The 24,895-nt window shown below is 35.9% G+C and overlaps 6 protein-coding genes across 7 annotated transcripts; 2 read left to right on the top strand and 4 right to left on the bottom strand.

The window, feature by feature from the left end:
• Positions 1 to 154: 154 nt before the first annotated feature.
• Positions 155 to 2,852, top strand: LOC17896665 (nicotinamide adenine dinucleotide transporter 2, mitochondrial). Its single transcript, XM_006304907.2, has 9 exons — positions 155 to 648; positions 739 to 834; positions 1,035 to 1,141; positions 1,320 to 1,368; positions 1,518 to 1,621; positions 1,719 to 1,813; positions 1,926 to 2,014; positions 2,102 to 2,196; positions 2,294 to 2,852. Exons 1-9 carry the CDS (start codon positions 567 to 569, stop codon positions 2,666 to 2,668), a joined length of 1,092 nt encoding a protein of 363 aa, XP_006304969.1. The 5' UTR covers positions 155 to 566; the 3' UTR covers positions 2,669 to 2,852.
• Positions 2,853 to 3,273: 421 nt separating this feature from the next.
• LOC17900628 (LEAF RUST 10 DISEASE-RESISTANCE LOCUS RECEPTOR-LIKE PROTEIN KINASE-like 1.1) lies at positions 3,274 to 6,135 on the bottom strand. The gene is made up of 4 exons (XM_023789370.1): positions 5,004 to 6,135; positions 4,868 to 4,906; positions 4,549 to 4,785; positions 3,274 to 4,465 (listed from the first exon to the last, which is right to left on the bottom strand). Exons 1-4 carry the CDS (start codon positions 5,644 to 5,646, stop codon positions 3,507 to 3,509), a joined length of 1,878 nt encoding a protein of 625 aa, XP_023645138.1. The 5' UTR covers positions 5,647 to 6,135; the 3' UTR covers positions 3,274 to 3,506.
• Positions 6,136 to 8,634: 2,499 nt separating this feature from the next.
• LOC17897545 (LEAF RUST 10 DISEASE-RESISTANCE LOCUS RECEPTOR-LIKE PROTEIN KINASE-like 1.1) lies at positions 8,635 to 11,360 on the bottom strand. Its single transcript, XM_006306925.2, has 3 exons — positions 10,681 to 11,360; positions 10,564 to 10,599; positions 8,635 to 9,857 (listed from the first exon to the last, which is right to left on the bottom strand). The coding sequence occupies exons 1-3, from the start codon at positions 11,327 to 11,329 to the stop codon at positions 8,635 to 8,637; spliced, it is 1,908 nt and encodes a 635-aa protein (XP_006306987.1). The 5' UTR covers positions 11,330 to 11,360.
• Positions 11,361 to 12,617: 1,257 nt separating this feature from the next.
• On the bottom strand, positions 12,618 to 13,797 carry LOC17899752. Its single transcript, XM_023790086.1, has one exon. The coding sequence runs from the start codon at positions 13,641 to 13,643 to the stop codon at positions 12,771 to 12,773; it is 873 nt and encodes a 290-aa protein (XP_023645854.1). The 5' UTR covers positions 13,644 to 13,797; the 3' UTR covers positions 12,618 to 12,770.
• Positions 13,798 to 14,900: 1,103 nt separating this feature from the next.
• On the bottom strand, positions 14,901 to 20,344 carry LOC17899213 (adenylate isopentenyltransferase 6, chloroplastic). 2 transcript variants are annotated; one of them, XM_023777377.1, is made up of 3 exons: positions 20,177 to 20,344; positions 18,718 to 18,801; positions 14,901 to 16,221 (listed from the first exon to the last, which is right to left on the bottom strand). In XM_023777377.1, the coding sequence occupies exon 3, from the start codon at positions 16,100 to 16,102 to the stop codon at positions 15,083 to 15,085; it is 1,020 nt and encodes a 339-aa protein (XP_023633145.1). In that variant the 5' UTR covers positions 16,103 to 16,221; positions 18,718 to 18,801; positions 20,177 to 20,344; the 3' UTR covers positions 14,901 to 15,082. The 2 variants fall into 2 exon arrangements, with proteins under 2 accessions (XP_023633145.1, XP_006305994.1); XM_006305932.2 differs by lacking the exon at positions 18,718 to 18,801.
• An 819-nt stretch (positions 20,345 to 21,163) lies between these two features.
• On the top strand, positions 21,164 to 23,436 carry LOC17898348. The gene is made up of 6 exons (XM_006305149.2): positions 21,164 to 21,450; positions 21,629 to 21,761; positions 21,868 to 21,971; positions 22,067 to 22,238; positions 22,356 to 22,496; positions 22,838 to 23,436. The coding sequence occupies exons 1-6, from the start codon at positions 21,206 to 21,208 to the stop codon at positions 23,204 to 23,206; spliced, it is 1,164 nt and encodes a 387-aa protein (XP_006305211.2). The 5' UTR covers positions 21,164 to 21,205; the 3' UTR covers positions 23,207 to 23,436.
• Positions 23,437 to 24,895: the final 1,459 nt, after the last annotated feature.

The raw sequence follows: 24,895 nt of genomic DNA, 5'->3' as shown, positions 1-24,895 counted from the left end.
ATCAATAATCAGATTACAATTTTGTTCGTTAGATAGATAATTTGTTTGTATTTTTTGGAATTTCTGTATAAAACAAGTTTTTTTTTTATATTAACTGTTTTGCTTTTTACAGTTTTTTGTTTAATTACTTCACTTTCTTCTGAAAGAGTGTTTGTTTAGTCAATCGAGCAGAGAGGCAAAAGTGTATCTTGGGTTGTGTGTGTTGTTGCTGATGAGTGACGTCATCTCAAACCAAGTGTGACGACGCTTCCTCTTCTTCGATCGGAATCAATCTTATCAGAGTATTAATATTATTTCAAGGTCCCATTTCTCTTTGTGGTTTTGGACTTGGGACCGCCTAAATCGTACGCAACAAAGTCTCTTCCTTTACCCGTCTACACGTTCTTCAACCAAATTTCAGTTTTTTCTACGGGTCGGGTCAATGTCAAGAACGACGGGAACTCTATATAACCATCGATTCGCGCGGCCGAGTTTCTCATCATCTACTGCTGGATCTCGTTTTCATTTTTGAGTCAAATTCCTTTGAAAATTTCCCCCCAAATTGAGTTGATTCTAGGGTTCTTAAGATGATTGAACATGGGAACTCAGCTTTTGATTACCGGAGTATTAGAGAGGTTGCTGCAAACGCCGGCGCAGGAGCCACCGCTGGTTAGTTCGATTTATATGTGTTGTTCCATTTGTGGATAGAGATGGGTTCTTTTGGGGTGTGTGACTGGTTTGATTTTTGGGAACTTTCAGGTGCAATCGCGGCGACTTTTGTTTGTCCATTAGATGTGATCAAAACAAGGTTACAGGTTCTTGGTCTCCCTGAAGCTCCAGCCTCTGGTCAAAGAGGTAATTTTGCTACAAACTGAGCTCAAATTTGCTTAAGAGTACAAGTAGTGGATGTAGCTGTAGATCTAATTTGTTAATGTGAGATTGTGTTTATGCAACTAGTTTTGTTTCTGTGGGAGTTGTTGCATGTTTGTTCAAGACTCTCTTAATGAGAGCTATGCCGATAGGTGTTAACAAGCTACATCTGTTTGAGATATCAGGTGGAGTAATCATTACAAGTCTGAAGAATATAGTTAAGAATGAAGGAATTAGGGGAATGTATCGAGGGCTTTCACCTACCATCATAGCTCTTCTCCCAAACTGGGCTGTACGCACCACTTTTCTCTTCCTAGCTTTCTTTTTTCAAGTGAATTTGTCTTGTAAAAAAAGAGATTACCTGCCCACCATTTTTTTCCTGGAGAGATATTAAGTCTTGTTATCGATATTCATCTGTTTTAGGAGAACTTTGGGTCTTTCTGTAATCAATATTCTGGTTTTACGCATAGGTCTACTTCTCAGTTTATGGAAAGCTTAAGGATGTGCTGCAGTCAAGTGGTTGGTTCTCATCACTTACAAATTACCTTTTTTGTATGCTTTGTTTTTGCTTATGTTTAAGCGGAAGAGTATCTGATACACTTGCTCAAATAATTATACCAAGTCTTTTGTATTTTTTTGTCTTTCAACTGTTTCTGTTTTCCTAATAGATGGCAAGCTTAGTATCGGGTCAAACATGGTAGCTGCGGCTGGTGCTGGAGCTGCAACATCTATTGCAACTAATCCGCTTTGGGTTGTCAAGACAAGATTAATGGTAACTTTTGTCTTCTATCTTTGGTTTCAGCTTTACTAGACATGTTGGGTTTTTTTCTCATATTATACTTTACCTAATCTCTTCGCCATTGTCTCAGACGCAAGGAATTAGGCCGGATGTGGTACCTTATAAAAGTGTAATGTCTGCTTTTAGCAGGATTTGTCATGAAGAAGGATTGCGAGGGCTGTACAGGTTAGTTTCTTAAATGAAACTGGATTTTCCGTTAGTGTGAACACCTTTTTCTTTTGATTTGTGCTTATGTTAAACAGTAGTTATATCGTTTACTTTTCCTGTGTTGGAACAGTGGCATTTTACCTTCTTTGGCGGGAGTAAGCCATGTCGCGATCCAGTTTCCAGCTTATGAAAAGATCAAGCAATACATGGCCAACATGGGTAAGACATGATCCTCCAGTATATATTGTTACATAATCATGTGCTCTCCCCAACTAGTTTCTGATCATAGCTAGTTTAAGTTCTCAGATAATACATCTGTGGAGAATCTGAGTCCTGGGAATGTTGCTATTGCCTCCTCAATCGCGAAAGTGATCGCCTCTGTGTTGACTTACCCACATGAGGTCTCTCTTCTTCCTCTCTCTTGTGCTCTCTTTACCTTACTATTAAGCTCATAACTAACTGACCCAACTATAAAATGGGTTTATGTTACATCCACAGGTAATAAGGGCCAAGCTTCAAGAACAAGGGCAAATGAGAAATGCTGAGACTAAGTATTCAGGAGTCATTGATTGCATCACAAAGGTGTTTAGAAGCGAAGGGATTCCTGGGTTATACCGTGGATGTGCCACTAACCTACTGAGGACAACTCCATCAGCAGTTATTACATTTACAACATATGAGATGATGCTTAGATTTTTCCGACAAGTTGTGCCACCAGAGGCTAATTTGTCGGAGGATTGCGAAAGAGAAGAACAAAGAAAGAGTTTAGTTAGTCGACGAGGAGAAGAAGAAGATAAAGATTTGGGTTTGAGAGAATCACAAACTCAATCTAATAAGATCAGCACTCCCCATATCCCTCTTGGAAGCAAATAATGCTTTTTCAGACTTGAACCATGCTTCATAGGTTTTTTTGTTTCAATGCCATGTTCGTAATTTTTTCCCATGCGGAATCGAGTTGTAACCTTTTCTTGTCGTTCTAACAAATGTGTAACCTATCAATAAATACTTTTTGGCCCTTTTGAATTTTGATGATCAGCGGGTATTTGAAGATGATATTCATTGAGGTATTCTCTGAGTTATACTTGAGATCCCTCTCCATCTCACACTCTCTATGTGCAAATTTGCAGGTTGTGGGGTTTATAGAAAGGGATATGGGCTTTGGATGGAATTTTGTTGGCATTGCAGATGTTAGAGGCTACTGTAACTTTGAAGAGATATATATCCTTGTTCTTTCTTAAAACTGGCGCTCCATTTACCACAAGGTAATGGATCTTCCTCCCCAGGTTATACTAGCTTTTAGCACTTTAAAGGAACAATGTGACAACTGAGGAAAGACATGTGCTTCCAGTAAGAGAGATTTTTGTTGGATGCCTTAGACTCTTGCCTTTTATTCCGATAATGTACCGGTGATTAACTAAATAGAAGAGGCCTGAAAGCAGTAGATAGATACTACTGAGATCATAAAGGAGCTGTGAATGTGAGTCAAGTTAACTCTTACAGTCAATTTTTTTGTTCTTTTTATAAATACCTTTTGAGTCAACATTACATACAGTAGACAAAATTAGACGTAGAAAATTGGTGATTGGTAGTTCAAGTTATGTCACTATGTGCAATTTCTCAGTACCTACAGTTCACAACTCTGTGCCTCATCTTATTATCATTCCGTTGACACAATTACGAAGAAACCTATACCTGGTGGATCCTAGAATTCTTAGGCGCTGGTATTCGGTGTGGTTGATTTACTGGTCCATTGGTCAGTCACGGAGATTGGAGAACGCGGGAATGTCATATTCTTTAATAGCGCATTCTCGCCCCAATCTGGTGGCGAAGGGTGTGTAGTTATTGTCTCCTCTCTGTAATCGTAGTTTTGACATTTTTGCTCCTCATTCTGGAATCCCTTTAGCTCTTGGACAACTTGTTCCATTGTGGGTCGCATTGTACTGTCTTGCTGCAAGCACTGAAAAGCCAACTCTGCCACCATTGTAGTCATTTTTGTAACTCCTTCATTCGTCGCATATCCAAGATTCGGATCAATCAGCTCATGGGTTGCGTGGTTCTGTATCTTGTTTATAGCTAAGCTTGATAGATTGATCTCACTCTTGCACCTGGTTATATCAACAGCAGGCTTCGACGATATTAGCTCGACAAGCACCACTCCGAAGCTATATACGTCGCTCTTATCAGTTAGATGATAGCACCGATGATACTCAGGGTCCACATATCCCGGAGTACCCTGAGGAGCAGTTGATACATGTGTTACATCACTCGGGAGCAACCTGGATAGCCCAAAATCTGCAACTTTGACTCCAAAATTCCCGTCGAGCAGAATGTTTGTAGTCTTGACATCGCGGTGTATGATATCCGAAGCGTGAAGGTAAGCCAATGCACTCGCTGTTTCTATGGCAATGCTCATGCGCATTGACCATGTTAAATAGCCTTGGTGTGGCGGGTTTTCGCCATAGAGATGATCTGCAACTGTGCCATTTGGAATATACTCATAGACGAGGAGAAGTTCCCGGCTGCGGCGTGAAGTGCATCCATAGAGGGAGACTAGATTCTTGTGATGAAGACGTGTGAGGATTTCTATCTCGTTCATGAATTGCTCAAGTCTTCTGTAATTGTGCTCATAGAGACGCTTCACTGCAACTTCTCGTCCATCACGCACTTTTCCTGAGAGAAGAAAAAGGAAGAAAAGATTAGCTTAATAGAGAGATGTGGCACTTTACTAGAAGTTAGTGCACTGATCATGTTACCATAATACACAGTGCCGAAGCCTCCATCTCCTAGTAATCTTTCTTTACTGAAGTTATTTGTTGCTTCTTGAAGTTCTTTGTAGGAGAAGATTGGTATCTTAAAGAAGACATGGCTAAACTCGACGTCAGATTTCGAGTTGTCTCTAGAGAGCTCTGGACCAGCTTTCCTTCTGCAAATCCTATGGATGATATAGAGTGCCATCAAGATGATTATTAAGATGAGAGGTCCGCCGATTCCTATGAACAATTAAAGAGGAAACTGATTTAAATTGAGTATTTCATGAAGAAAGATGGAACAAAAAAGGACATCTCTTTTTACCTAATCCCAGCTTCATCTCCTCGTGGTAATTTTTTTGTTCTGCAACAAAGTGGTAGAAATCGAATTATAGTCATATAGCCAAGTGTTTTGCAAGCAGAGTTGCAGAAGTAATGAAGATGTGTCATCGTGCTCATACCTTGGGTTACTCCAAGGCATTGATACTTGTCTTTGATCATCTTACATTCTCCACCTCGATTGTGGCAGCCAAAGCAGCCAGGAGGCAGATCTATATGAAGTGAGAAGCTAGCATTTACATCATACTGGTTCCCTTTTCTTGGAATCACCCAGCTCTCTGGAGCCTTGATAGCTGAACACCCAGAAACATCATGACCCTTCTCCAATTTATAGTACAAGCTGCTTCCATTTCCACCGCAATTCGCATAACTGAAACCATTCTTCATACTAGTGTTGTTGCATTTGTACAAAGTGGTCAAGCGGAGCCATGGAGAATCTGGGAGAGAAAAGCTTGACAAGTCTCTGCAGTTCCCGGATAGCAAGCTTTGGTTAAGCTCCGTGTCGGTGATGGTTATCGTGTTGGCTTGAGAGACGCTCTTGACTTTAAACCATTTCCCATCTTCTACAAGCTGTATCTCTGAAATATTTGCACTGCAGTTCAGCTTGAAAAGACCGCATCGAGACGGCATGTCTGTCTTAAAGAAAGGGAACTTGAAGTCGAGTTCTCCGCAGGTGAAATGTTCGCAAGCTTTCTGGCTCGTCCTCCTTGCTTCAGCCACGAAAAGGAGGAGAAATAAGAAGACCAAAACAGAGACAGTCTCCATAAGTGTTCTGATTACAAGCTTTGTGTGTTTTTCCGGTATTATCAGATCTGCAAAAGATATCAAGACTTTGGTTTCATGTTTCAGGAGATGGATCAGAAGTCTCCTACCCTATTTGTGGGGGAATTCAAGTTCTGAAAGTATGGTTCTTCTTCTTGTCGGTATTGCGACAGGCAAGTTGACTTTTGGATGAGGGATTCAGACAGAACTCTGCTCTAGAGGAAGACTATGTATGGTATATGAAGGTTTTGTTTTATTACCAAAGGATGAAGAAGATGTTGTGTACAATAGTCGTTGGTTCTTGCTGCTATATTGGACAATAAATTTAAAACAAAAAAAAAACCAAAGATTGGGTTTGACCGGAGACTCTGGTTGATTTATTAGAAAATTTCAAAATGAAATGCGTTTAACACCTTCGGTCGAAGTTGTATGTTCAAGATTTGATTTGACCACACAACTCTTATCTTCTTCGTATGTCTGTGTTATTGAGTTTTCCATTCCATTATTAATGCGTTTTAGAACCACTGAGACACACCTTTCGCTTTTGTTTCATCTTGAAAAGTCTTCTGATCCAACTTTGCTTTTTCTTTTTTCGTAAAAGTATTTATATTTTAATACTTTTAAAAAACAAAACATTAGTATTAAATTTAAAAAATATTTTTATTTATTTTTTGGTGACCCTTTGTAAAATATGCAGTTGTTTATGTTATTGGCCAAATAAAGTTTGAATATAAAACAATAAGTTACATTATTTATTAATAGTGTGCCCAAAACCTTTAAATAATATTTAAAATGTAACAGAGTGATAAATAATTTTCTTTTTAAGGTGTAGATTACATAATGTAAGGACAAAATAAATGAGCAGACCAATGATAATTGATTTATTATGTTTGGAGATGGCGAATAACATGCATAAATTATGTTTGTTTTTTTTTTATAATATAAATTCAGCTTGTAAGTTTTTTTAAATAAGTTAATGAGAGTCATGCATGAGACATCAGACACGTTCTGTGTAAAATAAGGACGACACGAGGGCTACTGGCCAACTCATATGTTCCGACTCATGTAATTAGCTAATTTGCTGAATTAAGTTAATTATATAACTGTAGTATGATATATCATTTGAGAAGGTGTAAGAAGGAAAATTAACCTAATTTGTGTAGAACTTTCAAACTCGACGACAAATTATCATAATTAAGTTGTGACAAAGAGAGCAGATAGAGATGTTCATAATCCAACAGTAAATGTGTTTATAACGCACGACCCACCCCACATGTCGGATTCAAAAATTGGCCATTAGTCAATTTTGGGATGTTGAATTTGGAGGCTCCTTTCCGAAGAATAACTCAAGCTGCCCAAAACTTTCTTTTTCATTCTTTTGGGCAAAATATTCAATGTCATATTAGTTTCTTTCGTTCGTTTATCATTTCGTAATCCAATTCCTTTAAATCATTTTGGTAATAGAAAACAAAATTTCCAGCACCTTCGGTTCGAGGGATCGGACCACCCTTCCAATAACTTCATACTGTATATTGTTCACAAGGCGTTTCTCCAATCAATAATCTTGACGAGAACAATACGTCAGTGAAAACTATTTTGAACTACTACCGAAAGTCCAAAAACCAAAGACTTTGTGTTTTTGTTTGCGGGAAAATGCATGTAAAGCACATAAATTTTATAACGTGACTTCAAAATTCCAATAACAAGAAAAAGAAGAGGGAAGGCCGAATTTCGCCTAATGTATCTAGGATGTCCAACCGAAATATGATCACACGTTCTGTTGGTTTGAAAGTCAAAATCTCCTCCGTCCATAAATTTTTAGACTAATGTTGTTACAACCAAGATAACACGTCTAGTCTCGTCTCGTCTCTATTCTTTTTCCCCGTAGATAACACGTTTCCATGTTCCGAGTTAATGAACCAAAAACAAAAGTTATCTTCCAAATTAATACGACATGATAAATATAATGACTTAGATATATACTGAACAGGTAAGATATATGTATATATATCATCATATCTCGGCTCCGGTAATTGTTTTGGCATGATAATTGGACTTTGCTTGGATATCACACGCCTTAATGGACCTAAAGTTTCGGGTATATCCCTTACTGCGAAGGTAGCTCATGTAGGACTGTAATGGCTCTTGGCTTTTACATAGAGCATCGTCATCCCACGGTTACATTACTCAAAGCATATGTTTACCTTTGCCCTCCACCTAATATATGTTAGTTCTCAAATAAACTCAGCTACCCCTACAACCTTCTCTTCGGTCTCGTACTTGGAAAAGTCTTCACCCGATGTCTGCCCCACCGGTTCCTTTGGTATTAGACGGGATAGTACTCTGTACTCGGAAAGAATCCCAAAGCATGCAATCATTATTTTTTTGTGCCTCCTTCGAGATAGATTTCCTACTTGGTGTAGATTAAGGAGTTTTTGGGTATTGGGAGATGGAGAATGGGTGATTGATCGAGATTAGCATAAGATATGGAAAAAGAAGATATGATTCTAGAAGACTAGAATAATCTAAAAGATATTAACATTTATCAATAATCGATTCTCCATGCATGCATCCATCTCCTATTATTTACGTACTCATAAATCATAATCATATTATCATCCAACAAATACTTCGAACAAACTAGCGGGTCTCAATAGATACCACTCAATACATCCGGTCGGCAGCTTCAACAACCCTTGTCCTCCACTAAAAAAAATATTCATTATGTTAGGATATATGTTAGTAGACAAGTGATATATAAGACAACAACGATATCCTCGTCAATGATGTGTTCTTATATTAGATTTATTTAAATTGTGAAAACTACAAAAACAAATACAATTGCTAACATGCATGAAGATCACTGAGATGACTACGTATTGTCTGCTTAAATAATACATAAATGATATAATATATAACAAAAAGAAAATTATATATAAATTCCAAAGATAATATTCAGCGGTTGGATATTGTTGTTGTCGGGTCGAGCGGTCACCATGTTTGACGAGGAAACAACACTTCAGCATCAGACCATAAAGCAGCATTAGTGTTATATCGAGATGTTGAAGTAGTTAAATTGGTAACATCAATGTTTACCGATTCTATGCAAGTATTACCTTGTGCAGCTTCTCCCTCCTCATCATTTCCTATGGTAGGAACATCCTCATTTAAATCTACACGTGACAAACAAATCCTCTCCAATTGCATCCAAACTTCTCTCATATTTGGTCGTTTCTTCCCTTTTCGATTCAGGCACATCTTTGCAAGTTTTGCCATCATCATGACTTGTTCTAGCTTGCAGTTATCTCTGATTCGAGAATCGATGATGTCGGAAATTCTATCATCTTTCATGGAAAGATTGAAGTAGGTTACCAATAATCTATTTTCTTCGGACCGTTGGAAAGAAACGGGCTTTTCTCCGGTGATGAGCTCTACAAGCACAACTCCAAAACTGTACACGTCGCTTTTCTCCGTGAACTGGCTGGATTGGAAGTACTCAGGATCTACATATCCGACAGTACCTGAAACCATTGTTGTTAGGTGGCTTTGATCAATGGTTATCGATCTTGAAGTTCCAAAATCTGACACTTTAGCTCGAAAATTCTCGTCCAACATAATGTTTGTTGATTTGATGTCTCTGTGATAAATCGGAGATGCTGCAGCATAGTGAAGGTATGAGAGAGCTCCTGCGACATCTATGGCAATGCGCAGACGTGCTTCCCAAGTAGTCAATGTGTGATCATCATCACACTCTTTATGAAGAAGTTCGAAAAGATTTCCGTTGGGAATGAACTCGTAAACCAAAAGGGGTACCTCTGTTTCAAGACAGCATCCTAGTATACGTACGATGTTGCGATGGTTGATCTGAGAGAGTATGACAATCTCGTTTATGAACTCATCCAGTTTATCTTCGTCCACAGCCTTGGATTTTTTCACAGCCACGATTCTACCATCAGCAAGAATCCCTTTGTACACTGTTCCTTGGCCACCATGGCCAAGCACCCTGCTTAAACTGAACGTTTCTGTAGCCTTTTCCAATTCTGTGGACCTGAACACTATTGTTTTCTCCACGTAGCCTTCTTTTGAAGCCAATTGTTGTTGCAACAAAAGACCTCCGTTGCGTTCAAAGAACCTTTTTCTGCGATTGGTGTTTTTCATCTTCACGTATAGAAATATTCCTCCACAGATCAACACGCTTGAAGTTATACCAACCCCTGCAAATCGACTAGAGATCAGAGGAGTAGGATAGTATTATATATTTGTATATATGTATATAAAATTAAATATTATATAGTTGAATGTGGAAAAAAAATTGAAGACAAATATCATATACTAAATAGTAGAAATAAAAACTCAGAAAATATATAACTCTTTAAGATAATAATAAGTTTAATATTATTATTTCTCTAAGAAGTTACATAAGAAAAATAAAATTAATATATAAATTACACTAATAGTTTTTGCTTGTGCCACAAATGTTACATAAGACGTTTAGGACACTGAATATATTTAAAATAAGTTAATGAAAAATAAAACTAAATTGGTAAGTTAAATATGTAAAATGTATATCATGCACATAACAAATTATTCCCATCTAGAGTGATCCACATCAAAAAGACTTATATAAAGTATATGTACTTTTACACAACTTTAAATTGCATAAATAGCATTTCACAATTTAAATACTTTCCGTTAGCTAATAAAAGTATCATAAGTGAGCATGATCAATGCGATTCAGTAATCCATCAAACCAAATGAAACAACTTTACAAAATGGTTTTCGAAAATGGTCATTCATAATAAAATTGTTCACAATATTTTTATATTTAGATAGTTTAGAAAATAAATTCGCAAAAAATATCTATAGAATATTGTGCTTTCAACTGTAATTATAGAACTCAAAACAGAACATCTCTTTTACCTAGTCCGAGCTTGATCCCCTCGTGGGATTTTTGTTCTGCAGCAAAAAGACAGGAAAATCAAATTATTGTCGCAGGATTGTAGAAGTATTGAAGATATATCTCATAATAAGTCATACCTTGGGTTACTCCAAGGCATTGATACTTGTCTTCGATGATCTTACATTCTCCACCTCGATTGTAGCAGTCAAAGCAGCTATGAGGCAGGTCTATATGAAGAGAGAAGGTAGCGTTTACATCATACTGGTTCCCTTTTCCTGGAATCACCCAGCTCTCTGGAGTATTGATAGCTGAACACCCTGGAACATCATGACCATTCCTCAAATTAGAGTAGTACAAGCTGCTTCCTTGTCCTCCGCAATTCGCATAACTGAAACCATTCTTCATACTAGTGTTGTTGCATTTGTACAAAGTGGTCAAGCTGAGCCATGGAGAATCTGGGAGAAAGAAGCTTGACAAGTCTCTGCAGTTCCCGGTTATCAAGCTTTGGTTAAGCTCCGTGTCGGTGATGGTTATCGTTTCCGCTTGAGAGACGCTCTTGATTTTATACCATTTCCCGTCTTCTACAAGCTGTATCTCTGATATATTTTCACTGCAGTTCAGCTTGAAGAGACCGCATCGAGACGGCATGTCTGTCCTAAAGAAAGGGAACTTGAAGTCCAGTTCTCCGCAGGTGAACTGTTCGCAAGCTTTCCGGCTCGTCCTCCTGGCTTCAACCACGAAGAGGAGGAGAAAGAAGAAGACCAAAACAGAGACAGTCTCATCCATAGGTGTTCTGATTACAAGCTCTGTGTGTGTGTTTTCGATATTCAGATCTACAAAAACAATCAAGACTGTGGTTTCATTTTTCAGGAGATGGTTAGACTTATCCTACGACCCTTTGCTGGGATGTATGGTTCCCTTCTTTCGTGGTATTGCGACGGCCGACAGGCTGGTTGACTTGAGTCTTCCATTGCATTGACTTTTTGATCCAACTTAATTAGTTTATTAACGAGGCCATATATAGACATGTCGTGGTTAATGAGCAACTCACTCTTTTGATCAAACTAATTATTTGTGACGAAATTATCGATTTCTTACTAGTCTATGAAATAAATTATTTATTTGTGACCCACTATTTGTATTATGCATATGTTTTTTGTTATCAGTTGAACAGATAATATCTTTTTGAAAGTAACAATACATTGTATATGTAACTTTGCATTAAGAGAAATTACCAATGCCTCGCCACCACAAAATATAATAAGATTGCTGATATCATCTCCCATAGACTTATCTACATATAGTATCTGGAGACCTAGGAGACTTCCGGTTAGTTGCAAACTCGATCCAACCCACGATCGCAAACGAGATTGCCATGAGCAATTGTTACCATCCCGAGCACCAGTTCCTCTTTCATCCATGCAGAAAAAACTTACATCTTTGACTTGTTTATTTTTACTTACTTCTTCCACTCATATGTATCGTGATAAAAGTGTAGAAATTGTAATTAAAGAGATGCAAGGCTTTTTTCAATCCATTATCTTGACGAGAACAAGAAACGAAACCCTTTTTCCTTTTTTTGTTTTTTGACTAAAAAGGCCGGAGATCAAATACATAAACTGGTGGAATTACGACCCTATATAGACTTTGCAATACTATGCACTATATGATCGTTACTAGTTAACCTTTAATTTTGTAACGTGGCTTCCAAATTTCAGTGACCAACAACCAAAACAAATGAATAAATTTCTCTAACCAAAATAACACGTTTTGTTCCGTTGATTAAGTCAAATGTATCGCGTCCATAACTTTCGCCTATTGTTATATCCAACCAAAAATAACACGTTTCCAGCTTTCTTTTCTTTTTCCGTAGATGATACGTTTTCCATATTCCGAATTATTAAACCCGATGACAAAAAAAAAAAAAAAAAGAGTAATCTTTATTTTCGAAGTCTTCTACCAATAAACATGAAATACAAAATACACGACAACAATAACTTGAACTTGTTTTCTTAATAAACAAAATAAGAGGTTTATACTAAAAAAATAAGAGGTTTATTTGTTTTCTTTTTTTGCCAAAAATATAAATACACTAAATAAGAAAAATATATACAAGACAGTTCAATTATGTACAAAATAATTTTGTTGGTCATGACTTGCGATTACGTTTGATTTTTACGTCACCTACCATGTCAATCATTTGTCACCAATAACGGCACCGTCAGCCTCAATGACGGCGTGCGCGTCTTCTCACCATTCTCTCAACCTCTGATGCCGTCAGTTCCGTCAACGCACCGTTAGCCATCCTCATGTCTCCAACTACAATCTCCCCGCCGACATCATCATCATCCCCGACGTAGATCTTGTCCACGTCACCCGCGTCAACCCTAATGATCTTCCCAAGCAACTTCCCAGGCTGCTTCCACTCCGCAAGCAACGCCGGCACCCGGAAACCCGCGCGTGAATCCCACGCACTCACTTCCACGTCGTCGGATCCTCTCTTCTCCGCCGCTAATAAAACCGTCGACGGAGACAACAACGTGTAAGAGCCGCATTTGCTTAAGAAAGAAGCTACCGCGTTACGGTGATGACTTCCTTCTCCGTTGAAATCAAGATTGTCCCATAGCTTCACGACACCGCTTGAGCCTATATCTAAAAGCTCCCCGAAGCTACCACTGCACCGCCGCAACCATGGGATGTTCCCATTTGTCTCATCGTCATAACCAAATCTTGTAACGCCATTGACCGAGTTATCTTCTTTGTCATCGTCATCATCCTTATCATCATCTTCGTCGTCTGAGGAGTCTGACGAGATAGACCAATCGGAGTCGCTATCGTAATCACGAAGAAGAGTAGTGGACGGTAGAGACACGTTAACGTTTATTAATCTAAAGACAAGAGTCTTGATTCTTGTAGTTAAGGACGTGAACGAAGCAAAAAATGCAAGAAGCAATAAAGCTGCCCATTTCCAGAAACTATAAGCTTGATGTAACTTTCCGACGCCGGAGACGGCTAAAGCTCGAGACAACACCGACGGGTCGTTTATCGAGTTTATCCCCACGTCAAAATCGCTTATTCTGTTTATTATCGGGACCTCCATTGCAGCAAATTTGTGTTTTTCCTTTGGTAGAGTAAGGTTTTTTTTTTGTTTTTTTGCTATATTTGGTAAGGAAGAGAAAAGTAAAGGAGAGGAGATTTTAGTATAGAGTCGTTATTGTGGATTTATATAAAAGAGAAATAAAGGTACGAAAAGAGAGATGACGTGGTAGATAAGTAGAGGATATGTGATGACACACTTTTAAAGACACGTTGGAGAAAGGCGGCAGGGGATCGGGGGATTTCGACGAAAGAACAAGAGGAGCGTCGTATTCGAAGGATAAGGCTTACAAAAACGTGAATGAGTCAGCCTACAAGAGCCTCTCCAACATTGTTATCTATGCACACGCTTCTACGTTTTTAACTTGTATGACGACCAAATAGTTACTAGTATTGTTTTTAGTTTTATTGTTACGTACCAACCGTGGCGGTTTTATATCTAACTACTAACGCTAAATACAGTTGCAATCAAACAAACGGTACAAAATACGATTATTATGGTCAGTTAGATGAGGTTACCTTTCGGAAAAGAGTATGACATGGTTGATATATATTATCATGCTTTATTACAAAAATTTGTATAAAAATGATTTGCTATTTCTTTTGTAAATTCATATACAGCTCATTGTGGATATTTTTTAACAGGGGAAAAAAAAAAACTATTTGACTTGATCTTCAATCTCTTGGAAAAGAGTCTAGCAAAATATATATTGTTTCTTGTTCTTTACCTTAGAAAACTAAATGTGGATTTATGCATGTTGACCACAATTATATCATATATCTTCTTAAAACTTCCTTTATTAATATTGAATTTTTCGGATCTTGTTAATTAGTTTGGTACACTATATGTTACATCTCTCGCGATAAAAGCATGAGTATGGCGGAGCTCATTAGAAATGTAGACATCTTTAAGAAGAGGAATATATATATATGAGGATCCAAAGATATCCTTTTGTATGCTTTTTATTTTCAATTAAACATGATTTAAAAGAGACACACACATATTTGAATTGGCATTTATCTCGAAGAAAAATAAATCGAAATGTAGTGCGTGAGTAAAAAATAAATAAAAATGCACTGTGTATTTTGAAAAAAAAAAAATCATGTAATACTTTTATATGAGTTCTTAAAATATTTGTATCACATATATATGACCTTTCTCATATTTTATGTTGATAGTAGATAGTTAGTGTCATATTGAGGTTCATTGGAGCCTATTAAAGTGAAAATTATGGCCGATTGTATCAAAGTACATACCACATTTAATCATGACATTGTCTTTCATAATGTTCTTTTCTCTATACTAAACACATTAAATCTTTTTCTTCTTTTTTTAGTAAGACCTTACATTTTTTCTTGAGGACAACATATTACATTTTTTTCAAAATATATATATTTCTTGCTATTTAACTAAAAAAACAAAAAAACAAAAAACAAAAAACACTACCCTTCCAACAAGAAACGCTTCACAGTATCCACGCTTACGTTGAAAACGTCCTTCTCCCAAATCTCGTCGCTACTCATTCCTTCTCCCAATTTCCCCGAACGCTTATTAAGCCCGGCCATAATGGCCGCTGTGGCGTCAAGCCTCTTGATCTCCCAACCGCCTCGTATCAGCTTCATGATCTTCTCTTTCTGTATTTTCACCAGCCGACACGTCCTCTCTTTCATCCCCTTCACAGCCTCCTCGTACGCTATCTTTCTTCCCAGGTCCCACGTTCCCTTGTTCATCTCCCTCGGGTACACTCGAAAGTATCGATCAAACTCCTCTACCCCTATAGTCTTTCGAACCCCAAGTCTCGGCCCTGAATCTACTATAGGGTCATAGAAAGCCGCGAGCTGCTCGACCAGTCCCGAGTCGATCATCTTGTCCACGCGGTTGCACAGGTGCTGGAACAGAACCGGCTCCGAGACATCCACCCAGAAGATGCAGCAGTTGTACCTCAGGTCCGAGCATATGGTTGAAAGACTTGAAGTAGGAGCGAAAGGATCCGTTTCCGGGTCAAAACGCTCAACAAGGAGAGCATGGTTGAAGGAATTTGATCCACCCACTATGATAGGGAGTTTCCCCCTCGAAACAACATTAGATATGCTCAATGTCGCTAAAGAGCGAAACTCTGCTGGGGAAAGTTCACCATCTTCCGGGTGAAACTCACCAAGGAGATGGTGGGGGACTCCACCTTGCTCATCGTCTGGGATGAGATTCGTCGCAATCTCCAGCCCGCTGTAGACTTGCATTTTGTCGGAGTTGATGATCTCACCGGTGAAATGGTTGGCGAGATCGACGGAGAGGCGTGACTTGCCTGTGCCGGTAGTACCAGTGATGAGGACCACCTTGTCCTTTGGAACGTTTGGCCTTGACTGGTCCATGCACATTGTCACCGATCGTGGCCGCCGCGAAATGGTAGTGACAGTGGAAAGGAGAGCATGGCAAGATGGGGATGAGAAGGTGAGTTCTGCCATTTTTGTTTGTTTGTTTGTTTGTAGAGATCACGAAACTCTTTCACTTTAACTTGAGGCTTAAGCTGTGGCCTCAGTGGTTGTAGTAGCCTTCGTATTTATAGTACGTTCATATTATCTATCTGTATACAGAAAACTTAGAATTATATGTTTTTCAACATGTTAATAAATGCAAATATACATGCATGCAAATCCGGAAATCCTTATATATTAAGATTGTGGTAGTAAGTAGTGTAGACACAGAAAGAGATAACTAAAACCAAAGTGTTGACAATGCGTAATATGATGATTGTCTTTAAGCTCATAAACATATTTGACAAATGTTCTCCATTCCATTGTTAGTTTCGTTGTTCTAACGTACATGTTTCTAAGTTATAATAAAAATTTAAACTTAAATTATTATATCACATTTTTGTTATAAAAACTAGAATCTACTATAGTACAGATGTAGATCATATGTAAAGTTTCTTTCTATAACTTTGTGTGTGAAGTGGTTTATTATTCTATTTGTTAATAACAGGTGTGTTGTTTTAACTTTTGTTTTTCTTTGTAAATTGACGTTTCTTTTGTCAGGTGATATATATTTTATTTTTTTTGTCAAATTTTGTCAGGTGATATTTGAAGTCTATTTTTTTGTTTTTTTGGGTCAAAGTCTCTAACTCTTAGGTTTTTAACACACATGTCTGTCACTCTGACATGCACAAAGAATTTTTGTTTGTTTTAAAAACACTAACCCGTAAACGTATGTTGACCCATATGAACATTGTTATATGAGTGGTGGTTGGACGGTTACAGTCAGTTACATAGTAAGCTGTTTAAAAACACACACAGGCATAGTCGAAACTTGTATGGTTCTCTGAAGCCAAACCAACACAAAGTCCTGGTTTTGCTATCCATTCTAATAATAATTTAGGGGGTTTTGATTTTAAAGGATGTTTTTTTAAAAATTTGTCCTTTTAGGCTTTCTGCGGTGAATTGTCAGTTATACCTAAATTATCCTTTTAAATAAATAAAATTAATTTTTAATTAATTTTTAAATTAAAACATATCAACAATTAAAGATTAATAAGATTTAAGGTTAAACAAAAGAGTTTTGGATGAAAGTATGTTGATTTTGATATTGAAAAAATCATTCTGCAATATTTAGAATACATCTTCTGTATTCTAAATATTTTAGATTATGAATTCTGCACACTCTACATGTTCTAAAAATTGTAGATTACAAATTCTTCGCATTGCACTTATTCTGAAAATTTTAGAATATATATATCTTCTAAAAAAATTAGAACTCAGGTTTGGTTGGTGTTCTACAAAATTTGGAATATGTATTCTACATGTTACTCTATATTCTACAAATTTTAGAATTTATTTTCTACACTTTACCCTATATTCTACAAAAGTTAGATCATCAATTCTACACTTTACTCTTTTTTCTTCATATTTTAGAAAATGTATTCTACGAATTTTTAGAACTATCTTATACAAGGAAATTGAATCCTAAATTAAAGGAAACAAAATATTTTGTATTCCCTAATATATAGAAATCATATATTTTTATTTTGAGTGAACGTGAGGTGTATATACAGTCCTTGAGTTTGACCAAAAATTAAAAACTAACAATATCAAAGAGTTAGTCTCAAACGATCTTCCTAGTTTAGGTTTGATAATCACGAACAAATGAAGTTTTTATTTTTCAGAAAATTTTGACATCGTCGAGTCTATCTTTGGTTTTTTTTACCTTTTTACAATATTAAATGAGAAGAGTTTTTTTTAAAAGGAAAAAATAATATATGTTTTTGATTTTTTTAGATTTAAAAATATCTTTTTTTTCTTACAGAAATTTTCCTAGTTTGATGTTTTTTTTTTTTTTTTGTCAAAAAGTTTGATGTTTATTTCCATATAATCTAAGTAAGGATATAATTGAGCATTTTCTTATTTTAAAACCTAATATACCAAACTTAAAAAAAGAAGGCATAGATGGACAAATTTTTTAAAAAACATCCTTTAAAATCAATTTTCCCAATAATTTAAAAGTTTTTGAAAAACTTGTTGTAACGTAAGTTGTTTTCGTTGCATCGTTATTATAAATATATTATTATTACATCAACTTTTATGTAACTACGATTTTGTCAATCCTTACTAATATATTAATAATAAGGATGCAGCAAAAAAAACTTAAGTTACAACAATTTTTTTTCTTTAAATTTTAATAGCTTACACCAATTTTAACAATCCTTAATTACTAGTATATATAGTATACATGTTTCTCACCTTAGCATGCAGAAACATTTTTTTTTTTTTTTGGTAAAGGAATTTTACATTTTAACAATGCTTCATTATCTAATCATCAACTTAAGAGTTTTGTTTTTTTTTAAAATAAAATAATAAAATCTTAAGAGCTAGAGACTATTATAGACTTTGTCATCTGAAAATATAAAATTCAATTTTCAAGAAAGAAACTGTAAAAATACAAATGGAATAAGCCACATGATAAAGTTATAAGAAGAAAATTATGATCTATATATATATACGATATTCGGTTACTAATACTAAAAGTGTTATCTGTGCTAAAATAAGGTTGCATTCCATTAATTTAAATTTTTTTTAAAAAAAATTACCTTATAAATGCAAAAAGTATTTGTATGTTGCTCTCTCCGGATTCCCTCCCTTGAAACGGCAGTTAATGACTTAATCTTTTTTACCTTATAAATGCAAAATATTCAAAAGTACTTAGCAAATTTTTAATGTAAGCTGACGAATATTTTTATAGTAACTGATAAACATGTGAATATTTTACATTTTATAAGGTAATGTTTAAATCACTATCCGACATATTAAGGGCAGAAATCCGGAGAGAGCAACATACATACTAATACATTTGCAGATTACAGTAATTGTATAAACTATATTGACCAAAACAGTGTGTGTCAGTAAACGTTACAAATCAGAAATATTAAATTATATATTAACCAATCAGAAATGATTATATATAAACAAACTGTTTGGTCAATATGTTACTAATATTTTAATTTGTAATGTTTACTGAAATATATACATAAATAAGCATTTCACAGAAGTTGATACTGGAGCACGACGGTTACGAAGGAAGACTGTTACTGTAATTAAGACCTATATAAAATGTACACTTATTTAACTATGTTATGTTAAAGCGTTACATGAGAACTTTTAATGCAAAATTTCTGATTTCACAAAACAATTTAGATTATTATATGTAAAAGAAACTGACCAAGACATATATACTAGATGCCAGATTCTGTTGCATGCATACAATTAAATTTGTTTTATAGTAGTAAGGGATTATGTACGAACATCAAATAGAGATTTTTAGTGTTCATTTTTCATACTAAATTTCACTGTTTTATTTTTAGCGTTCATACGTTTACTATAAAACGTTGGATGCATGAGTTATAATATATTTGATATCTAGTATTATTTGGCATATATTGGGAAATGATTTAACACTATTATTTATTTTTAACAATCCTAAGAGAATTTTACATGTGGTGTTCTAAACCATACAAGATATTTATGAAAGTTAAACTAAAAGTGGCTAGATCTATGTATATAATAATCTCTTAATCATAAGAAAGTTGTACCTATTTAAATACTAATGTTGTCAAAGATCTAACTTTGTATTTTTCCCTTTTGTTTAAGATGTTTAAAGATATCATAAATTTTTTATTTGAAATTTTATATGCTTACATCTTTTTGAAAATATATGGAATTGAAAAATATAAAACATTGAAAAAATGAACTTTTAAGATCTTTGAAAATTGTTGAGCTTTAAGAACTTTATAAGATGTTAACAAAAATTCTCAAGTTAAATTGTTATGAAGAGAAACTAAAAAGTAAAACATGCAAGTAGAATCAATTGTTGAAAATGTAGATAATTTTTGAAATCATGAAAAATAATAAATCTGTGAAGTTTAATGAATTCTCATTGACAACATCACATGAAAATATCTCCACACAATATTTTTGACGAGGTCATCTTTAACAAATAAGTTATTCTTATAGCTCAACAATATTTGAAATTCTTAACAATTTGCAAATTACCTGCAGTGATCGTATCCTTTGTGGATCTTTGAACTTGGACGACTATCAAGCAAGCTTAGCTCCTGGATTTCTTGTTATAGCCAGTAACACACTTTTTTGGTTTCTTTACTTTTTTTTTTTCTTTTTTCTCTCTTTTTTTTCTTCTTCTTTTTCTTCATTTCTAGTATTTTTATTTCGATTTTTCTTTCAAAATTTTAGAAGAATACCTATGACACTTTTGTTAAGAAGTTGTATGATAAATTTACGTTTTTATAGAAGATAGAAAGTAGATTCGTCGCTAGACGTTAAACGTTAGAGTCGATGTTTATTGCATTGCAAACACGTGTTATGATGTTATAATGTTATTACAGTTTTACTTTCCTTTCCCATTTGTGAATTTATACAACAATGTTTCACTAGTTTAAATTTTCTGATAAACTTACGTTTCTATAAAAGATTAATCGCTAGACGTTAGACGTTAAGGTCGATGTTTCTTGCATTGCAAACACGTGTTATGGTGTTATTATAGTTTTACTTTCCGGTCTGTGAATTTACATGGCAATCAGTGCCACTAATTTAAATTTTATGATAAACTTACGTTTCTATAAAAGATTAATCGCTAGACGGTAGACGTTAAGGTCGATGTTTCTTGCATTGCAAACACGTGTTATGGTGTTATTATAGTTTTACTTTCCGGTCTGTGAATTTACATGGCAATCGGTGCCACTAATTTAAATTTTATGATAAACTTACGTTTCTATAAAAAATTTGTCGCTAGACGTTTAACGTTAGAGTCGATGTTTATTGCATTGCGAACACGTGTTGTTATGATATTATAAGAATCTAATTTTCAGATTTGTGAATTTATACAACAATTAGTTTCACTAGTTTAAGTTGGGACTCTAAACTAACTCTTTTAAATTCCATATACCACTTGCATCCAAGAAGCTTTCATGCCAGTCCATGTTAAGTAGGCCTTTGACATTAAACCGAACCGAGATATTTGGGTTTCGGTTCGGATCCGGTTAAGAGAGCCAATGTGAATATTATATGAGCCTCACTCTCGTTATCGACAAGTTGAGTTTCACGAACGTTTATTATTGGGTAGCATTACGCGCGTACCGTAACACTAGTGTTCCGCGTCACAGAGTATTATTTGCACTCTCTTCTTCGTCTTCCTTTTTCCTCAATCGACGATCAAATCAAATCGGCAACCTCCGTATTGATTCCTCTGCTTCCGATTCAATGTCGCTGCTTAACCAACTCTTCAACCGTGGCATCTTTGGCGCCAAATGGTTTCTTCTTCCTCTTATATGTTTATCTCGTTTAGGATCTGGGTTTTGATTTGAAGCTATAGTTCTTCTTCAAAAAGTTGTTAACTTTATCCCATCGTTTTCTTCAATTTGAAGTTAGAGTTTATGGTTTTGATTGATTTTGTCCACAAATTTGAGAAATTGAAGTAAAATTTGGCAGCAAGACAAGCTTGAATTTTGCAATTGCTCGGATGAAGTTGCTGCAAAACAAGAGAGATATGCAGCTTAAGCATATGAAGAAGGAGATAGCTCAGTTCTTGCAAGCTGGACAAGAACCCATTGCTCGAATCAGGGTCCTTTCCCTTTTATACCATTTTTATGATCCCATTTTGATTCTGTGTATGTTAGTTCTTACAAATGAACTTAACACCATGTTCTTATGTTCTTTTCTGAGGGTAGGTGGAGCATGTGATCAGAGAAATGAATTTATGGGCAGCTTATGAGATATTGGAGCTGTTCTGCGAGTTTGTACTTGCTCGTGTTCCAATTCTTGAAAGTGAAAAGTGAGTCTTTGGTTTCATCTGTGATGGGTTTACAATACGGATTAGTTGAGGCAATCCTTATTTTTTAATATATATGTGTGTGTTTCTTTGGATAGGGAATGCCCGAGAGAGTTGAGAGAGGCTATTTCTAGTATCATCTTTGCTGCTCCAAGGTGCTCTGATGTGTCTGATCTTCTTCAAATTAAGAATCTGTTTGGTACAAAGTATGGAAAAGAATTTATCATGGCAGCTTCTGAGCTTCGTCCAGATTCTGGTGTCAATCGTACTGTTAGTATACTTGGGGGGATAGTTTCTTTCTTATTCATGTTTTATGTACATATCTAGAGAATTGCACTCTTGAATGAAGTGCTTTACTAGTTGGATTGTGTTTACTTTTTTGGTCAGATCATTGAAAAGCTTTCTCCCACCAGTCCATCTGGAGAGGCAAGGCTCAAGATGTTGAAGGAAATCGCGCAGGAATACAGTTTGAATTGGGATTCTTCTGCCACGGAAGCAGAATTCATGAAGAGCCATGAAGATCTCCTGGTACCATTTCTCTGAACCCTTATTTAAAAATTTAAGGGAAAGCTAGTCAGTAACATTCACATACACCATTCTCCTAAATCAGATGTGAACTTTGAATCTTTGATACAACTCAGCTGTGTCACTGAGGAAAGAAAGTGGGCCTATATATCTGCATAGGGCGAACAAAACGATACTGATACATATATATCTGCATAGCAATGAGTTGATAATCTTCTAGTGGGCCTAGCTGTTAACGTACACAAATGCTGAGTTTGCTTCCATTCAGCAAATGATATGGGAAACGTTGTATACAATGAAGTCGGTTTACAAAGTTGATGGTTTTGTTCTAACATCATTTGTAGGGTGGAGCGAAGCAGATACATCGCCAGGATAGTATCTCTGAATCTCGGCCATCCCAGCAAGGCTACACTCAGTCTTCAGTTTCTAGGGAGGCTGACAGTCTACCTGCAGATGCCACACAGAGACTCCAAAAGCTTCAAGCTCAGAACCAAGTTAGCAAAAACATTTCTTCAGCTAAATTGACGTCAGCTTCTCAACCACCTCCTGATACTAGAAGGGATCAGACTGATGTAATGGAGAGAGCTCGGGCTGCTCTAGCTAGCGCTGAGAGAGCAACAGCAGCTGCTCGTGCTGCAGCGCAACTAGTCAATGTCACTTATGGGGTTTCTGGGCCCAGAGTAACAGCAACAGAAGGGAAATCCTTGACCTGAATGTAGTTGCCACGTCATATATGTGAATAAAGCAATTGTATTTGCTTCACAGTTCATACAGTGAGAGAAAGATAACGATGTTTTCTTGGGTGAATAGGCATGGGAATGAGTATGCTAAAGAGTTATTGGTAGGTTATGCTCGAGTGTTGTGACTTGTGAATTATTGTAACTTTGCTTTTTTATGTAGAGTTTGGTCGAGTTAATGAAAACTTCAGATAAGCCATCAACTACACGAAATGGATTCAATAGTTAATGTAACTTTTAAATTTGCCATTTACAAAAAAAGGATCCATGCAGAAAAAAAGCCAACATTGTGGCACATCCTCTGTTTTGGACTTTGAACGGTGTATTCAAACATTGTGTTACGATCTCTGTTATTTTTTCAAATCCTCTGATTCTTGTCTCGAAGTAGAGAGAGTAAAGCAAGGATTTGACTATAAAGTCTCAGCTTCAAACACAGTGAAGGGTCTGAAAGATCGTCCTTAAGGTTTCATATCTTCAGCAAGAACGAGAGGAAGTAAGTACTTCATCATTCAAAGGACGAGATTCTTATTAAAAAAATTTGATATATTAACAAGAAAAATGCGAACATGCATAATGACAAGAATTGGCACTCTTCTTTTTTCCTTTCTCAAGTTCTCTCTGTCATTCTAGAATAATTTGGGGAAAACGAAACCGAGTTATTCGTTACCATATTGACTATGCGTACGGTTTTGTCTTTTCAAGCGTAATTGGTTTTTTTTCTTAAATATTGAAATTGCATACACACATATAGACCAACAAAAAAAATGTGGGTGCAAAGAAAAAAGACCAAAACAAATTATTCTTGATTAGATGCTTTTGATTTTGTAATAACCAAATTATTCTTGACCGCTGGGGCTCCGCGGCGTCGCCATCCCGCTGGAGACACATATACTTTTGGCTCCAATTTTCTTCAAACTCCTCTTCTTGATCTCACATTCTAACCTTCATTCTCTTGCCTCCTTTTAACTCCCATTAGGACCAAATAGCTTCATAGATCCTCCAATGTCCAACCTCTACTCCGAAACCAAATAAAGAAGTAATGCAAGCAAGACTAAATGCAAGTGCATATACTCCTCCTACTTGTGTTGTGTCTTAAGATGAATGCAAATTAATGAACCATTATACCGCATTGGAGGGTAAATGAAAGGATATTCATAGAATTATAAAAACCATTTATTTTATGCTAACGTCTTGAACTTTATATTATTGCCAAAAAATAAAATAAAAACATTTAATTGTACTATCAATAAATAACGCATTTAATATAATCTAATACTAGTAAAATATTGGGAATAAGAAGATCGTTTGAGCTATTTTAACTATATTTGAGTTTCATAGCCATTTTTCAAATATTTTATGCATGCGTTTTGAATTATTGGCTCGATTCAAACTTGGTGCATTACGAAAGCCCTGTCACCGGCCATGGGAGATATAAAACGTACGATACTTAAATTGGAAACATTTTATGTATTCCAAAAACAAAGTACGAAGAAGGCAAATAAGAATATAGACATCACATAGTGATGATATCCATCCACATCGTCATGGCCCGTGTGCGTGTGACTGTGTGTGAGAGAGAAAGGTCCACTTTACGACTTGCCCCTTCGTAGACACACAAACTCAACTCGTCCTTTCCATATTTTACAAAAATTTTATTTTATTTTT

Source organism: Capsella rubella, unplaced genomic scaffold, assembly GCF_000375325.1.
Source record: "Capsella rubella cultivar Monte Gargano unplaced genomic scaffold, Caprub1_0 scaffold_1, whole genome shotgun sequence".
Taxonomy (NCBI): Eukaryota; Viridiplantae; Streptophyta; class Magnoliopsida; order Brassicales; family Brassicaceae; genus Capsella; species Capsella rubella.
This window is presented reverse-complemented; position numbering and strand designations above follow the sequence as displayed.

Coding starts and splice junctions, on each gene's coding strand:
- LOC17900628 (XM_023789370.1), bottom strand. CDS start 5,646: ATGGAGACTGTCTCTGTTTTGGTCTTCTTATTTCTCCTCCTTTTCGTG. Junction 4,907..5,003: donor ATGCCTTGGAGTAACCCAAG/GTATGAGCACGA, acceptor ACTTTGTTGCAG/AACAAAAAAATTACCACGAG. Junction 4,786..4,867: donor GGAGATGAAGCTGGGATTAG/GTAAAAAGAGAT, acceptor AATTGTTCATAG/GAATCGGCGGACCTCTCATC.
- LOC17899752 (XM_023790086.1), bottom strand. CDS start 13,643: ATGGAGGTCCCGATAATAAACAGAATAAGCGATTTTGACGTGGGGATA.
- LOC17897545 (XM_006306925.2), bottom strand. CDS start 11,329: ATGGATGAGACTGTCTCTGTTTTGGTCTTCTTCTTTCTCCTCCTCTTC. Junction 10,600..10,680: donor ATGCCTTGGAGTAACCCAAG/GTATGACTTATT, acceptor TTTTTGCTGCAG/AACAAAAATCCCACGAGGGG. Junction 9,858..10,563: donor GGGGATCAAGCTCGGACTAG/GTAAAAGAGATG, acceptor GTCGATTTGCAG/GGGTTGGTATAACTTCAAGC.
- LOC17896665 (XM_006304907.2), top strand. CDS start 567: ATGATTGAACATGGGAACTCAGCTTTTGATTACCGGAGTATTAGAGAG. Junction 1,369..1,517: donor GGATGTGCTGCAGTCAAGTG/GTTGGTTCTCAT, acceptor TTTTCCTAATAG/ATGGCAAGCTTAGTATCGGG. Junction 2,197..2,293: donor TGTTGACTTACCCACATGAG/GTCTCTCTTCTT, acceptor TTACATCCACAG/GTAATAAGGGCCAAGCTTCA.
- LOC17899213 (XM_023777377.1), bottom strand. CDS start 16,102: ATGGCAGAACTCACCTTCTCATCCCCATCTTGCCATGCTCTCCTTTCC.
- LOC17898348 (XM_006305149.2), top strand. CDS start 21,206: ATGAGCCTCACTCTCGTTATCGACAAGTTGAGTTTCACGAACGTTTAT. Junction 21,972..22,066: donor CCAATTCTTGAAAGTGAAAA/GTGAGTCTTTGG, acceptor TTCTTTGGATAG/GGAATGCCCGAGAGAGTTGA. Junction 22,239..22,355: donor ATTCTGGTGTCAATCGTACT/GTTAGTATACTT, acceptor TTTTTTGGTCAG/ATCATTGAAAAGCTTTCTCC.